The sequence below is a fragment of the Anastrepha ludens genome, chromosome 5, assembly GCF_028408465.1.
Source record: "Anastrepha ludens isolate Willacy chromosome 5, idAnaLude1.1, whole genome shotgun sequence".
Taxonomy (NCBI): Eukaryota; Metazoa; Arthropoda; class Insecta; order Diptera; family Tephritidae; genus Anastrepha; species Anastrepha ludens.
In genome coordinates, this window is record NC_071501.1 from 109,733,560 (window position 1) to 109,751,268 (window position 17,709).

General features: G+C 36.5%; 1 protein-coding gene across 1 annotated transcript; it reads right to left on the minus strand.

Moving 5' to 3' along the window:
• Positions 1–816: 816 nt before the first annotated feature.
• Positions 817–1,134, minus strand: LOC128864839 (uncharacterized). The gene has a single exon (XM_054104597.1). It carries the CDS (start codon positions 1,132–1,134, stop codon positions 817–819), a length of 318 nt encoding a protein of 105 aa, XP_053960572.1.
• Positions 1,135–17,709: the final 16,575 nt, after the last annotated feature.

Consider the following 17,709-nt stretch of genomic DNA (forward strand, 5'->3'; position numbering starts at 1 on the left):
AAATTGAAGTATGTAAATGTTTAAGTACTACTTTACCTCAACAACTGTAACCAATATGGTAAAACGGGGTATGCCCTTGAATTTAAAAAGTCGCAGTTAAGTCAGATGAACCATCGAAATCTCTCCCCAAATTTTGTGCAAAACTCAGAAGGTGTGGCCAATATCAAACCGTTAAGCACATCTCAACAAATTTGAAGGGCACAGCTGATTGGCTGACGTAATCGTGGACATGAAAGCGGTTTGTCTACGAAAAAGACTAAAATTGTGTTGAAAAAAAATCAGACAGTGTTGCCGTCTGAACAACGACTGATTGGAGGAATATGTGAATCCGTGTGGAATAAACGAGCAGAGTTCTGATGCCGAGTACCCTGTGACGTGGCAGCTGAAGTTACTCGCTTTCGTTTTTCGTCATAGCTGACGGCCAAATCTGGTAATCTATGTTTTTATCACATTCCATGAACACTTCATTTATTTATTAACCACAGAGACGTTGCTGGATAAAACAACATTAGCTAGCTAACTCAGGAACTGACAAAGACTTTTTTTACCGGGTGTTTTATTTCTTGTTCAGCTTAACTAAAATAATTTATCTCAAATGTTGACATCTCAATTCCTCACTTTTTAACTTGAACATTTCTCTCTGCTTCGAATTTTTCACACTTACAAAAAATGAGTAAACAAAAAATGCATTTAGTGTTTTTTCATCAGTGTAGCTTAGTAGTCACATTTTATTTTATCTTCAACAGCTGAAAATCTGATAATTATACGATATAACGAATAACTCGTACCACAGCCTCATTTTTATGCCGATCAATCTCATTTAACGTAGTAGCCGCCGCGATGACGATGATGATGATGTCTGCCTCCGCCCCCGTAGCCTCCATAGCCTCCATAGCCTCCATAGCCCCCATAGCCCCCATATCCGCCACCACCACCACCACCACCACCAGGATAACCATAGCCTCCATAGCCGCCGCCGCCACCACCAGGATAACCATAGCCACCACCAGCAGGGTATCCACCATAACTAGGAATGGCAATACTGCCACTTTCACTTTTACTTTGTGATCTCGAGTATGTAACTTGGGCTGTTACAGCGGCCACACACAAACTCAGCACAATAATCACTTGCATTTTGACTTGAAGATGTTGTCAAACTGACGCTGCAACGTCGTTGCCAAATGCTTTTATAGCGCAAAATGCAGTGCTGTTCAGCGGCTTTCTTCGATAAGCCACCAAATTAAAATCAAAACAAAGGCCGATTAAGAATTTAGTTAGTACAAAAGGATGCATGTGACTGCGAAAACAAAAAACAAAACAAAAAAAAAATTCAAAATTACTTACATACATTCAAATATACCCAGCGCATATTTCTTGAGAAATGTCGCAAGCAGAAAGTTGCGAAAAAAAATATCTTATAAGGAATTCGAGTAAGTTTTTGTATTAGTTGTTGTAGTATTGTATATTGTATTGTTAAAGTTCTTCAATTAAGATGAAATTTTCAAAAAATTGGGTTGAGGAATAAGTTCACAGCGTTTTAACTGAAGATTTTATTTAAACAAAAATCAATCAAAGAAGTTGTGGAGCCAGTTTTAAAGGACCTGTTTGTTATTGAAGGTAACGCCCTTCATTTGGTTTGACAGCGAGCGGAAAAGATGGTAATCGGTCGATGCTGAAGGACCTCCCATTGGAGCTCTTAGAGTGCGGCTCTTACGACTTGTGCAACATGGAGCCTGGCATTGCCATGAAAGAGTATGGTTTGACCATGTCGATCAGCTCTTTTCAGTCGAATAGCCTCATTCACGCTGTGCAGCTGGACAATGTAGAGCTTCTTGCTGACCGAGGCATTCTTTTTGAGCATTTTCCAGTTCACCACATCCTCCCAGTCCCACCAAACACATGTCATGATGATCTGCTTTGGATGAATATCCGGCTTGACTCTCGGCTTTGGCGTATCTCCTGATTCATGGCTTCATATTGATATTGATGAGGCACCATTTCTCATCTTCCGTGACGATTCGGTACGAAACGCTTTGTTTATGAACGCGTGTTACTCGATAGCGGGCGAGATGCTGAGAAGCAATTCGAAGAAGCTTTTCTTTTTTTTTTCATTGAGCTCGTGAGTTGGTACCCAGGCTCCCAATTCTTTGGTAAATCCCATTGAATGAAGATGATTGATAATCTTTCGATGATCGTGGTTCAGTTTTTTTGCAATTCACGACTGGTTTAGCGACCGATGTCCTTCAAAAGTGGTTTGAGACGTTCCGCACTGAATTTAGAAGGCTTTCCGCTGCGGGACGTGTCATAGACGTATACTTCGGCAGCTTTTTGATCTCGAAAAGAAAAGAAGGGCAGGTGTCGAAACCGTTGATTTTGGTCTCCTGGGTACTCCATTTCTAAGCCTCAAAACTGCAATAATGAAAAATTAAATAACTCAAAAATACAATTAACATAGTTTTGTAGAGCAGAAAGAGTTCTATCGAGCGATTGGAAGCTGACTTCAGCCACTTGAATTTACGAAAGCGGCAATAAGAGCGATTTTGCGAATTACGGACCAACTTCCAAATTATCTGCTTTCTTTAAACTTTTTGAATCTGTTGTCGAAGAAAAGTTATATTTTAGCGTAAAACTTCTGATCAGTTCTAGACAAGATGGTTTTGTATTTAGTTCCAAGCTCACGATATCTAACTCATCAGTTGACGCGATATGCTCGCACTTCTCTAAAGCCTTCAATAAAATTTTCCATACGATTGGCATTTCTCGGTTTTCAATTAATAAAAGAGGGGTGCAGCACAGTAATTTTCGATCGGGTTTCTTCGAAACAGTTTATTGCCACCTCTGCTGTACCCCAGGGTAATACTTTAGGATCTTTCTGATTTGTTTTGTTTATTAATGATATCTTTTCGTGTTTTTCCTTAGCTAATTTTATTCTCTATCCGGATGACGAATTAAGAAATTCTAGTGATTCAGCCGTCCTGCAGTCTGAATAATTTATTTGCCTGGTGCCTTATGAATCGTATATTTATTAATAATTGAAAAATGTCATAAAATCACTTCTTCTAAGCTTGAAACCCCCACTAATACCTCTTATCATATTAATTATGCGTCTCTTGCTTCGCCTGATGTGATTAAATATTGAGAGGTTTTCTTTGATTTTAGGCTCAATTTTAGCACGCACTTAAATTATGCCGCTTCCAATTCACTTGCTATGATCGCTTTTATAAGGCGTCACTCATCGCACTTCACTGACCCATATACTCTAGAAATTATACTCTACATTTGTTCAGAAACCTTATCCAGCAGTTCACATAAGTCTAGTGGAGTGGGCTCAAAAAATGTGTGTGCCTTTCGCCCTACATTCACTGAATTTCTCATACCCAAGACCAGTCTACGAATCTCGCTATCAACTGATTAAACTTACCCCATTAAGGGACAGAGGTACTCTTCAGGCAGCATCTTTTATCTTTGATCTCGTTAACCTTACCATATTCTGAGCACTTGCCTAGGGCAACAGCTTCTTCATTTGTCAGGATTGATTATCTATCAACATTTCGGTATTCTGTGTTATAAATAAAAAGCACGTTTTTTGATAAGTTGTCAAGATGCCAAGTGTTTTTGACAAATAAAAAATCTCTTCTACTCCTTGACTTCTCAAATTTGGAAGAAATTTTGAAAGGAGGAGAAGAAAAACATTCAAAAATTTAAAAAGATATTTTACTTTCATTTTTATGACTAGACCAAGAAGAAAATTACGAAAATATAAATTTTTAAATTTGGATAAATTTTAAAAGAAGAAGAAGATAATTAGCGAATTGCAGAAGATATTTTACTTTCGTCTTTATGATTGGACCAACAAAAAATTACGAAAATAGATATCGTGCGTGTTACTTAAGAAGTTTAGGGACTGCCAGTGACTCATTTTCTTAATAATGAAAATAAGAACGGGTTTATGCAATTTTTTTCTTTGCCGCGATGATCGTGTTTTAATTTCCTTTAAACAGGTTTTCATATATAAAATATTTAGAAATGCGCCATGAATTGGATATGATGAGAAGACTTCATTTCACACTAAACAGATTTGCCAGAGAAAAAACTCCACGTACTAATGCGAAGACTTTACCATAGACCAACCTCCACGCACTAAAGCTCTTAGATTTACGATTTGCGCAGAATAACAAAATGCTTTTTGCTTGACAAAATTAGGATATCATCGACACTGACAAAAAGAAGCTGCGCTTCAACCGAGCAGCTCAATCAAAAATTTCTTTTACAGCCTGCCATTCAGCTTTGATCATAGGAAACTTCACTTTTACGCAGAACACGGAGCGGTTAACTGGATGTATTACACGTTGTACGCGATGTGGTGTGCGTCTTGAAAATGGAGCGACCTACAGTTTCAAGCCGACTCCGAACGGAGGAGGTTTTTTCATGGCGGAAATACACTAGGAGGTTTGCCATTGCCTGCCGAGGAGCGACCGCCATTAGAAAAATGTTTTTTTTTTAATTTTGGTGTTTTACTGAAATTCGAATCTATGTTCTCTCTGCGAATTCCGAATGGTAGCCAAGCACCAACCAATTCGGCTACGGCGACCGTCGAGTTACCGAATAGCAAAATCGTTAAAATTGTGTTCAAGCAAAGATAGCAATGCGAATATCGTTAAAATATATAAGTGAATTCCACTACAGATTTGTGGAAAATCAGCCTAATGACTTTGCAGCAATGTAAACGATCAGAATACTGCCTCTGATTTTCTGAGCTCAGCAAATATGAACAAATAGGATCTGGTTTAGCTCAAAGTCCTAATGCCCAACATGCACTGGTATAAATATTAGAGTTTCAATTGTTGTACAAACGAAATAAATGCGATAATGCTATAATTCAAAAATATGTACCCAGCTAGAATTAAAGGGGCACATAACCGGTTAAATTGCTTGGGTGAACACTTTCATTTTTTTTTTTTTAATTACATAAAATAACCAGTTACCGTTTAAAGCAAATGGATTAAAATTTTGTATCGAGTACAGTATTTTGTATGATATATAAATATTTTTTTTTTTTATTTCAAACTCAATGCAACAATAACGCAAGCTAATAAATTAAAAATCGAAAAAAACAACAAACCTATTGATTTTGAATCTGTGGGGAGAAATTAAAAAATCAACATTCACTTTGAATATTCTTAAATTCAGTCGCAATTTGCCACTCATTGCCCATCTGAAATCAAAAACACATTCAGAAAAGCGATTAGTGGCCAATCCGTCCAAACAAACAAGGCATTTCAATGACAGAACAGCTTAGACATGAAAAATTCTAGACCAAATAAAAATATGGGAGTAAAAATGTACATAGCCCGGGAAAGAGGTACAGCATCTCAATACTATTGCCAGTTTTCTCTATTTTTTTTGTTCCTTGCTTAACAAAGACTTTGGACAAAAATTAGAAAAATTGAAAAAATCTTCAATAAAATTTAAAAATTTTAACATAGAATTACAAAGTTACAAATTACAGTTTGGAATTTATAGAAAATACAGTTGATCTTTATTATTGTTACCCTGTCGGTCTTGCGCATTACCTCCACACAAAAAATCCACGAATTTTTATTAATTTTTTTATTTTCGATGTGCAGAAAAATCATAAAAGATCAAAGAGAATTTCGAATCACTTCGAACTTGCACTTTCTTATACTAAAATTTAATGCGCTATGAAACTGAAATTGAAATTTTTATGAAAATTTGTTGAATTCTTATAAATCTGGAGCAAAATGGTTTTTTATATAACTTGGTGATTTTTTAAGAGCTATAGGAAATTTTCAAAAATACACACATCAAATTCAGAAAAATTCATGTAATTTTTATTTAAATCGATAGTACAGTCCATGTAATTTAATGTTTCAAGATTATTTCATGCAAATGTTGACCGCGACTGCGCTTCAAATGGTCCATTCGCTTAGTCCAATTTTGGCATACGCTTTCCAATGTTTCGGCCGGTATCTCACATATAAATGCTTTAATGTTGTCTTCCAATGCGTTAATTGAAGCAGGCTTGTCTGAATAGAAATGAGCTTTAACATAGCCCCAAAAAAATAATCTAAAGGCGTTATATCGCACGATCTGGGTGGCCAATTGACAGGTCCCGAACGTGAAATAAAATGTTCACCGAACTCGCCTCTCAACAAGTCCATTGTTACGCGTGCTGTGTGGCATGTGGCACCGTCTTGCTGAAACCACATGTCATGCAAGTCAACAAGTCAAGCTCTTGCATTTTGGGCAAAAAAAAGTTGGATATCATTTCACGGTAGCGCTCACCATTCACAGTTACGTTACGATTCGCATCATCTTTGAAGAAGTACGGTCCAATGATACCTCCAACCCATAAACCGCACCAAACTGTGACCTTTTCGATACATTGGTAGCTCTTGCAATTCTTCTGGCTGATCTTCACTCCAAAATCGGCAATTCAGCTTATTTACGTACCCATTGATCCAAAAATGAGATTCGTCGCTGAACACAAGTTTTCGATAAAAAAGTGGATCTTCGGCCAACTTTCCAAGAGCACATTCCCCAAAAATTCTGCGTTGCGGTAGTTCGTTCGGCTTCAATTCTTGCACCAGCTGTATTTTGAAAGGTTTCACACCTAAGTCCTTTCGCAAAATTTTCCACGTTGTTGAGTAACAGAGGCCCAATTGCTGCGCACGGCGACGAATCGTTTTATTGATGGTCATTATTAACACTGACCGATACAGCTGCGATATTTTCTTCAGTTCGCACTCTACGTAAGCGTGTTGGTGGTTTTATGTCCAATAATGTAAATTTGGTTCCAAATTTAGTCACAATAGCTCGAATAGCCGCTTCAGTGGGTCGATTAAACTGACCATAAAATGGAAGAAGCGCGCGATAAACTTTCTTAACAGAACACGCATTTTTATAATAAAATTCAATGATTTGCAAGCGTTGTTCGTTTGGAACACAATTCATGATTAAATTATAGACTAAACTGAAGATGTTTTATAGTAAAACAAAACACGAAACGTGCGTCAGCTGTTTAAACCAACTGTTTAAAAAGATAATAGCTAAAAAATCACCCTTTATATATATACTATATATATTTTATATACTATATATACGTACACCCTTTTAGGGTGCTTGGCCGAGCTCCTCCTCCTATTTGTGGTTTGGGTCTTGATTTTGTTCCACAAATGGAGGGACCTACAGTTTTAAGCCGACTCCGAACAGCAGATATTTTTGAAGTGAAAACTTCTTTAGAATCGTTGGGAGTGATTTGAGACTCGATGAAACGAAAAAGCGACACCAAAAAGAAGAAGAAAAAAGATATACGTATATATATGTATGTATAGAAAATGCTTCATTACCAGGCACACAGAAGGATGGCATAAGCAAATTTAAATTTGTGAATTTATATATGTATGTATATATGCGGATATATGTATATATGTTGTGTGTATGTACATATGTGCCTCGCCACAGCAAAACATACGGTAAAATTTCTCAAGAAATCCAGCGCGCATTCATATGGCCTCTGGTGACGGTCAAGCATTGTTTGACAAGAACTTTATATGTGTGCGTGTCGGGTGCTTGACGCTAATTTCTAAAATTTTTGATTTTTACCGACAACAAGTATGTGTGACACGACGCCACCCGACTGCACTAACACATGCAAAGCTCAGTCAAGCATGCTGTATCGTCACCAGAGGCCAATAGGCACAGCGCACATTCATAGGCACAGCATTGCATGTACAGTAGGGCGAGTCGATTTAAAAATCGCTCATTGCTCTATGAAAATCGTATTCTAGGGATCAAAATAAGAAACTTTGCCGAAGGAACCATACCTCTAAAACGAATTCTGATGTCCCCCAAATTCAAAATATCACCATTTTTGGCCTTTACATGAAAAAATCACCTCAATGGCTATGTGTTTTCTTTATTTTTATTTATTTATAATATTATCTATTTTTTCTCTTAAGAAATTTATTTAGTCAGAACATATGTAAATTAATGAATGTGAGTTATAGAAAAGAAACTAAAAAGTTCGACCCATATTGGGGGACATCAGAAATCGTTTTAGAGGTATGGTTCCTTCGGCAAAATTTCTTATTCTGATCCCTAGAATATGATTTTCACAGAGCAATGGGCGATTTTTTTGCCTTCCCACAAATCGACCCGGCCTAATGTACAGTAACCTTGAACAGGCAGCTGCGGTTGTCGAGCATTTAGAAACATATATTTACATACATATATGGGTGCAAACATATTTACGGAGCCGCGGGCACTCGACTTGACAAAAATTGAATATTGGCAAATAATTCTACGCGAAATATTCCAATATTGACTATTTTCGAATTGTCGAGAAAATTAGCATATGGGCGGCTCGTTTTATGAATGAAAGTACTTGCTCTTAGAACTGTGAGCTCGAATTTATAAATCAATTTTTGGATGATGAGTTTTTGTTGCACAGTACAATAGTTGAAACTGTTCGGCGCCGCCGCGACTGTTCAGCGCTATGGCAACTAGGATGATGGCCGCTACGCCTGCGCCTATTAATGCATTTTGTTCTTGTAGTCGCTAGGCATAGAATTTTAGCTTTGGACGACATACGCATTTACAGGAATAAAGTGAGTGGCCTGTGTGTGCGGTTTTATGTAGATGCATATGTGTATATTAATAAGCATTGTTTTGCTGGAAGTTCAGAACACAAATATGTATGTACGTACATAGGCTAGGCCATAGTATAGCATACATACATATGGGCATTTTCACAAAAAGGTCAACCACGAGTGCAAAACTCAAACTGTTCCTGAGAACTTTTTGTTGATGAATAATAAATCTCAAATGTTTTTACTTTATAAATATAAAAGAATTTTTCTTTTCTTTTAATTTTGAGCCGAAATATACAACGAATATACAAAATTTACAAAAATCTAACTATTTTGACCAAATATACCAACTTTTTTCCTTGTAATATTCCCTTATTCAAAGCAATACTATAATGTTTTTATAATTTAAAAATCTTCTACTGATAGTAACATAATGTTTAACAAGCAGAGAGACTTAGTGGAGATCGAATAACGGTAGTTTTTTTGTGATTACTTCTGCTTATATTCGTGTGTCGCGTCCGTTACCGAAAAATAGCATTTATTGTTCTCATTAGTGCAAAAAGTGTTGAAGTATAAAATGCTTTCAGACTTTAAGCAAATAACTTATTTCACTTAAGAAAATTAGCCATTGACTGTCGACAAAAACGATTAATAAAATTTATTGGTGTTTGAAATTCGTCGCGTCCGTTACCGCGAACCTTAAATTTTAAATAAAGTCGTAGAGATTGCACAAGATTAAAATTTGATAGATGGCAAAAACGGCAAAAAAAACAAGAAAAGCAATAACAACGAAATATAGAGAGAAAACGAAAGAAAACGTCGAGAAATGGCAGCTGTGTACGCGATATTAAAGACGATCTAGTTCCAATACAGTTTATTAATCAAATTGATACGCAAATCGATCGCATAACTTTAAACTACACTATTGGTCCTTTAAGCGACTTAATTCATGATGTAGAGATTCCGCTACCAGCTTTTAAAATGCATTGTTTTATTAAACGTCACCAACAAAATTACTTTGAAATTAAAAAGAAAAATTGAGCACCTAATGAAATTGTTATTCAAGTTGATTTTGCTGAAAATTATCGCTTGACATGCCAAAACGAAATTCAAGATGCCCACTTTAGTTATAACCAAGTAACATTGTTTACGTGCGTAGCTTGGGTTCTTGGTGAAACCAAGTCCTATGCTGTTATCAGTGATAGATTGACTCACAGTATATTCGACGCTTTATTTCCAAAATTATCAATATCTTACAAAACCAGTACAAAGGAGTTACCAGCATCTATATTTTCTCTGATGGAAGCACTTCCCAATTCAAAAATAAATTTATTCTTTCTAGTATTCCAAGACTTGCAACTGAATTTCATTCCGGAATCTTAGAGTGGAATTTTTTCGCCACTTCACATGGCAAAGGTGCTGTAGACGGAATAGGTGCCGTAGTTAATCGAAAAGTCTGGCAAATCGTTAAAGCAAGAAATATCATTCTCGGTGATGCCTTATGCTTCTATGAATGTGCTAAGAACAACATTGATGGAGTTAAAATTTTGTATATCTCTGGAACACAAATTGATAGTTTTTCTAATCAACTGTCAGAGTTATGGCAAAATGTTCCAAATATCAAAGGAGTTAAAAGTATGCATTGGTTTTCATATTTCGACAGTAAATGTATTGAAGTTGCTCGGACGGCCTATTCATTAAAGAAAATAATTAAAATAGACCATCCTAAAAACTAATAACTTTCTTCTTAATTTTTTAAGTCGTTTTTACTGTAATATTACTTGAGTTTTTATTTTCAATAAAATTGAAGTGTTATAATGAAAAAAATTCTATTTCCTACCTCATGGAAAATTTTGTCGCGTCCGCTATGTCGCGTCCGTATTTCTTCTATACTCAATTAAAAAAAACGAAGAGAAAATTATCATATTTCATAAACCTACGAATAACAGTCATCTGTTCGCATTTATTAGCATATATATTGTATATATATAAAAATCCTTAATGTGCTGAATTTTGTATATTTCTGAATGCGCCTCAAAAAAACTTCTATTTTTTGTCGCGTCCGTATCACTTTATAATTGCTTATAACTACGTCCTTATTTGTAAAAGATCTTTCCCGTGTATATTAAAATCTAGCACTCCGTCAGCCCTTTAAAACAATATCAATATATATAAACTTTTACTTTGCCTTCATTGTTTTGGACGCACTTAAAAGCGTACAAATGTCGCGTCCGTTACTGTGAAAATGCCCATATGTAATATATAAAAAAAAAATTCAAACCAAGCGTCCTACGAATGTTTGCGTGTATGTTAGTACGTCTGTGTATTATACGCGTTACGACGCTCATAATAGCAACCGCGTGTGCTGTATTGCGTCCGTATTTTTATATTCGTAAATATTTTCATTTTTAAATATTTACCGCAATTATGCCGAAAAATAATGCAGGAAAGTGTCGTGAATATCGACAGAAAAAAAAATCAATAAATAGCATCACGGAATTCATTCACGAAAATTTAATAAAGTATACACCAGAAGTATCGCGGATACTTAGAAAAGATTACGATAAAGTTCCAATGATTTTAAGTGGCGATTTTAACGTAAATTTTGCATTGGACACAGCGGTTCCTTTAATTGACTTTCTCAATACAACATTCAATTTAAAAATGTGTAACAATCGCACTGAATCGATAACACAAAGATATGTTGACAACATCGAAACCAAAGCATTTGTATCATATTTTAGCTATCATAAGCCACTCGTATAATTTGTTGGAATTTAAAACATTGAGGATGAATAATAATAAAGTGAAGAAAATAATATATGAACTTTATAGCAATATTATAATGAACCTATAATTATCCCGCTCCTAATGCTGCTTTCGTCTCATTCTCTCTCAGTTTGTTTTACGGAAGGTTTCACTTCTATCGCGTCTAACCGTTAGACTGGTATTTTTTTTTTTATGAGGAGCTTTTTCCTAGCCTGCCGAGGCGCGCCCGCTATTAGAAAAAGTTGTTTCTTCATTTTCGGTGTTTCGCCGAAATTCGAACCGACGTTCTCCCTGAATTCCGAATGGTAGCCGGCTACATATTTACAATAAGTAATAAGCGTAAGACTGTAGCAGTGTTGCCGGTAGCAAGCGATCTAATGTGACAAAATTTACTCGCAGTTCATCTGAGTAACTCAACGTCAGCCGGACTAACGTAAAGGGTGTTCTTTAGTTTATCATTGAGGCCTGTCCGGGATACGCGATTTTATGTACCCTATGATCAAAAACTAGCGTGAAGCTGATGTTGACTGTTTTCTTCGATTTCCAAGGCTTAGTGCACCATGAGTACCTTTCATTGGGCCAGACAGTCAACAGAGAATATTATTTATCAATTTTGATGCGTTTGAGAGATGCTGTACGTCGCAAACGGCCGGGAATGTGGGCAAACAATTCTTGGATTTTGCATGATGATAACAGGCCATCGCAACGAGCCCAAATTGTGCTGGATTATTTGACCAAACACCAAGTAAATACCATCGTGCGAGCACCGTATTCACCTGATATGGCCCCGTGCGACTTCTTTTTGTTTCCCAAGATGAAACTACCACTTCGTGGAAGGAGATTTCAGTCGATAGATGAGATCGAAGAGAATGCGACGAAGGAGCTGAAGGCCATCCCTTCGTCGGCCTACCAGGGGTGCATGGAGGACTGCGTTAAACGTTGACACTTGTGTGTTACTTCAGACGGGTTATATTTTGAAGGAGATAAAATAGATTTGCTTGAAATTTAACTCTCTTTTGTTTTATTTAAACATTCTCGGTACTTTCTGATCGTATATGATTTTATTAAAATTTTATCGGAGTGCTTAAAAAGTCGTGGCAGTTTTGGATTCTGAGGCAACATAAAATGTGTAGTATGGCGGAAGGCTTTTGCAAATGCAAACCGCAGATATGAGTTGTCTGATGAAAATGGAACCAATTGAAAATTAACTTTCGCCCAAATAAATGAAGCCCAAATATGTTCAGAGGCACCTGATTCAATTGGGAAAGGTTTCAAAGCTGGGAAAATGGGTTCCGCATAGACTTTCCGTCGCCAACCTTCAGCAGAGAGTGAATGTGTGTTCTCAGCTGCTGCAACGGCTTGAAAATGAAAGTTTTTGAACTGTATTGTTACTGGTGATGAAAAATGGGTCCTTTAAAATAATCCTGTTCGCAAACGCCAATGGTAAGATAAAGATGAAACACCAGAACCGACGCCTAGAGATGGCCTTCACCTCAAGAAGATTATCCTGCCTGTTTGGTGGGATATGACCGGCATTGTTTATTATGAACTTCTGGAACCAAACCAGATGATAACTGCTGATTATTATTCCCCTCAGCTATCAAACCTGAATGAAATAACAAATTAACAAAAATCGACCGTCTTTAGTGAATAGACGCAAAGTTTTGTTTCACCACGACAACGCAAGACCTCATACCGCAGGGCAAACATTAGGCAAGCTGAACGAGCTCGGATGGGAGCTAATGCCGCATCCACCATACTCTCCGGATATTGCACCTTGTGATTATTACCTTTTCCATGGACTTCAATCCCATATGAGTAACAAGAACTACTCCTCAAAAGAAGCTATGAAAGGGGATATCGAAGGGTATTTTGGCTCCAAAAACTAAGAGGAGCCTTTTTTATTAGATGGGTATTTAAATACCACCAAAAATCCCAATGCATTTACAGTTTCTGGTTGCAGTTGTATTTATTTAGAATCGTGAAATTTGGGCAAGTTTTACAAATAAACTTTTTTTTATGAATTAATAAATTGGCCTTTGTTAATTTGTATTCCATTCACCACATTTTATTAGAAAAAAGGGGTGCAACGCATTTGGATTCGGAACACTTTATAGAAACAGGAAACTACATCCTTGCGTCGTTAATGGGTAAACTCAGAAATTGACGGCAAGTGACCATCTGCTTCGATGTCTACGCACTGTATGGACTTTCAGCGGCTGAAAAATGATCGCGAATGCACTCAAAAAATTATAGACATGTGTCCCTAAAATGTAAAATATATAAAATATAGTTTAAGTCTCGGAAAACATGGGTGTCTCGCTAGAGCATAAAAATCGTACTCCTATTAACAAAAATCAGAAGAAAAGACAATTAAGAACAGACAATTAACAATTTACACGTTTTACATTTCTTACGCCAGTGTTGGTGGCTATTCATTTACTAATAAACGTTTCATTTAAATATTGATTGGAAAGGTCAATGCTCCCTAATACAAAAATTAAATAAATTAGAATTACAAAAACCAGTTTGTAAATATTTCATAGAGATGGGTTCGCTAGATATTCAAAGGCGTTAGTGTAGCTGGTTGTGCTAAACGCAATTAAAGTCATTTATAATCGCCTTAGAATTTTTTTAGCGCATTCAAGAATTTAAAAAGTTACTTCAGTTCAATCGGTTTCAAAGTACGAATTTCTGAGAAAGGTAGCGAATATTTTTAATAATTTTTATTTCAACATGTGCAGTTATTTCTCTATTAATTATTATTTTTTTTTTTTATTAATTTTTCAAATTTAAAAAGTTGTTACGAATGATTAATGGACTTACCCTCTCAAATATTGCACAGCCTTAAGGCTAACCGGTAAGTAGCATAGCACCCAAGCAAGTGAAATTTCACTTAAGCCGAAAAGTGATGCCAATAGTCCGAGGTTGGCAATGAATCTTTTAGTTATTTACCCGTATAATTGCAAATATATACGATTTATTGTATGGTAGATACCTATGAAATGAAACTTTTTTCAATTTAATTTCAAACATTTATTAACAAAAAATGGTTACAAATTTAATCTTCAAATCTCTCAGGCAGTTTGTGAATGCCGCGCCAAAAAAATTGGCCGCCATTGGCCGCAAACCAATCATCGAGCCATTTTTGGCTTCTTCGTTAGAATTGAAGCGCTGCTCGGAAAGTGCGTGGCCCATCGATGCAAACAAATGATAATCGGAAGGCGCCAAGTCTGTTGAGTAAACCGCATGCACCAGCGGTTCCCAATCGTACGTATCCAACAATTCCCGAGTCGCTCTTGTTCGATGTGGCGGTGCATTGTCATCAAGAAAAATTACTTTGTGGCGCCGATCGGCATATTCTGGGCGTTTCCGGTGTATAACGCTGTTCAAATAGGCCAATTGTCGTTGGTAGCGTGCACCGTCAACTGCTGTTTCACCTGGTTTTAATAGCTCGTACCAAATCATACCGGGCTGATCCCAGAAAATACACAGCATTGCCTTGCGGCCGAAGCGATTTGGTTTGGCCGTTGTTTTGGCTTGTGGCCGGGCGGACCATACGATCGTTTACACTTGGGATTGCAGAAATACACCCATTTTTTATCACCCGTAACGATTCGATGCAAAAAAGACTTCCTTTTGAACCGGGAGAGCAGCATTTCACAAGTGGTTTTTCGGTTATCTTGCTGGCTTTCAGTCAGTTCATGCGGCACCCATCTTCCGACCTTTAAAATCATGCCCATCTCTTTCAAACGTTTGGAAATGGTTTTGTGGGTCACTCCCAACTGCTGTGCCATCATTTCTTGCGTTTGACCATCATCTTCAACAATTCTTGCAATTCGGCGTCCTGGCCGGCCACGGCACTCGTTCTCCCGCAGCTATTCATTGGAATATTTCGCTTTTATAAAATTCCCAAAAACTATTTCTTTCTGTCGCAAAGACACAACCTTAAATTTAATACTAATTACTCAATTATTTCCTCTCGATATTTGACGGTCAAAAGAATAATTATAATTTAATTACTTTAATGTGAAAAAGTGGCTGCAAAGCCAATTTCCCAGATAAATGACAAAAACTGCTTTCATCTGCTTTGCCTTCGTCTCCCTTTTGAAACATTTTCTAAAACACATTAAAATCTTAATTGCCTCTGTATCGTTTCTTATCGCCAACTCGCAGCTACACAGCTAAACAAGTTCTATAATTTTTCAAAAGAAGCAGCAATGTTTTAATATCAATTTTCATATTAGTCTACACATTCGCAATACAAAAATAAAAAATAGGAAGTAAAGGAAAAGAAAGACAAACGGAAACAAAACGAAGCCCGCCTTAGACGGTTTTTCTATCGACTTTTCACAACACTGAAAACTCCAAAATAATGCGAGTATCTACGCCAGCAGAATACATTTTTTCTTCTACGCCTTTTTTTGTATTAATTAAACTTTTCGCAGAACTTCCGTACAATTGACTTGTAGTCAACGCTGTCAACGTTATTATTACTGTTATCATCATCGTCGACTTTTTACTCATTATCGCCAATTTCTCAAGCTTAGACGGCTTTCTGCCCATTATGTCTTCGGTGTTAGCTTTGTGGCCAATAATAAATGCCATAAAAAACGCTGAGACAAACTTTTACATAACTTCTTGTGGCATTTCACTTCACTTATTGAAGGAAGCTGCGCAAGTTAGCCGTTAGTTGGTTGCTTGTGTGTGCGGTACTGCGGGTGGCGGATGTTTTGAAAATGCCTTCGGTTGAACATTTTCCCGCAGCGAAGATGTAAAAGTTTTATGAAATGCTTAAATAATTTTCTCTAATTACGTTATGCAAAATTGCGCCATTTTCTTGCCGACCGCAAGGAGACGCGCTTAAAGTGTGCTCTAACTATGCGCCATTAAATACGAGGACATGATTTCGAATATGCTGTGGGACTAAATTTAAGAAATGCATAACTTGTATGGGTAAAACGAGGAAAGGAAAGCTTGAAATGCAAGGCGATTTCCTACTAAGCTTTCATTAAAGCTTTACATTCACAGCTTTCACAGTGAAAGCGCTATTGTTTAGAATGTATGTAGGTGAAAACTTTTGGATGGTAGTTAAGAGTATCCAGCTAAAGCTTGAGCTTTCATCTCACCCACTACAGTTAATAATCTCTTACAACAAAGCATAAAAGTAAAAATTAGTACTAAATAAAAGTTTAAAATCCGCTTTAATATCCAGTTACGTTTTCTGGAAAGCTTCAACTTCATCGTGAAAGCACTACTTTTTGGAAAATGTGAAAACAGTGTCGTGGGAACTTTTGTATGAGAGCTAAGAGTAACTATTCAGATGCAATGCAATAACCAGTTAAGCTTTTATGAAAGTTGTACATTGCTAGTGAAGGTATCTCAGTTTAGAATATGTGACAACAGTACTCCTTAAAAATGTCTGATAAGAGCTAAAACTGGCTAAAGCTTGAGCTTTCCCATCAAACAGAATCATACGCTTTTATCTGTAATATAAAAATGAACCGCAAAATGTGTTGATAAGAGCATAACTCAACAACGCATGGACCAATCTTAACAATTCTTTTTTTAAAATGTTCCATCAAGTCCAAGGATGGTTTGTACGGCGAGAAAAATTCGAATAATTTCCGGGAAAACCCTAAAACAGTCCTTTTCTTTTTCCCATATAAATATTGTGCGTTCGTGTGTGTGCGTGTTCGCGTTGGAGTATCTAATGCGTTCACACAAAAGTTATAATATTCTTTCTTTTGTTTTAGTTTCAGAACGATTTAAGGAATGATTTCATTCACAAATAATAAATAAAAATAGTTAAGAAAATTGTAAGAATAATCATGCAGGGCTGAACAAATCCAAACATATTTTAAGAATACCAAAAGGTAAACATATTTTAATAAGAACAAAAGACAAACATATTTTACAAGATCTACGGAGCAATCATAACCCATTTGGTGGTGCAATGATTTTATTAGCAGAAGATTTTCGTCAAACATTGCCAGCGATTCCACGATCAATGTCAGCTGATGAACTCAATGCATGTTTAAAGTCCTCCAATTTGTGGAAACATGTCATGGTATTACGCTTAAGCAAGAATATGCGTGGCGAGTTGCAAAATGGCCTATATGGAAACATATTCTCTAAACAACTCATTGACATTGGTAATGGCGAATTTCCTATAGACACCTTCACTGATTGCATTAACTTGATCAAAATATGAACTTATTCAAAAGGTGTTTTCGGATGTTGCTCAAAATAACAGAAACCATGATTGGTTGAGCGAACGGGCAATATTGGCTGCAAAAAACATAGATGTAAATGAATTAAATTTCAA

Bases quoted from the DNA above. Each gene is read 5' to 3' on its own strand.
- LOC128864839 (XM_054104597.1), bottom strand. From the start codon at position 1,134: ATGCAAGTGATTATTGTGCTGAGTTTGTGTGTGGCCGCTGTAACAGCC.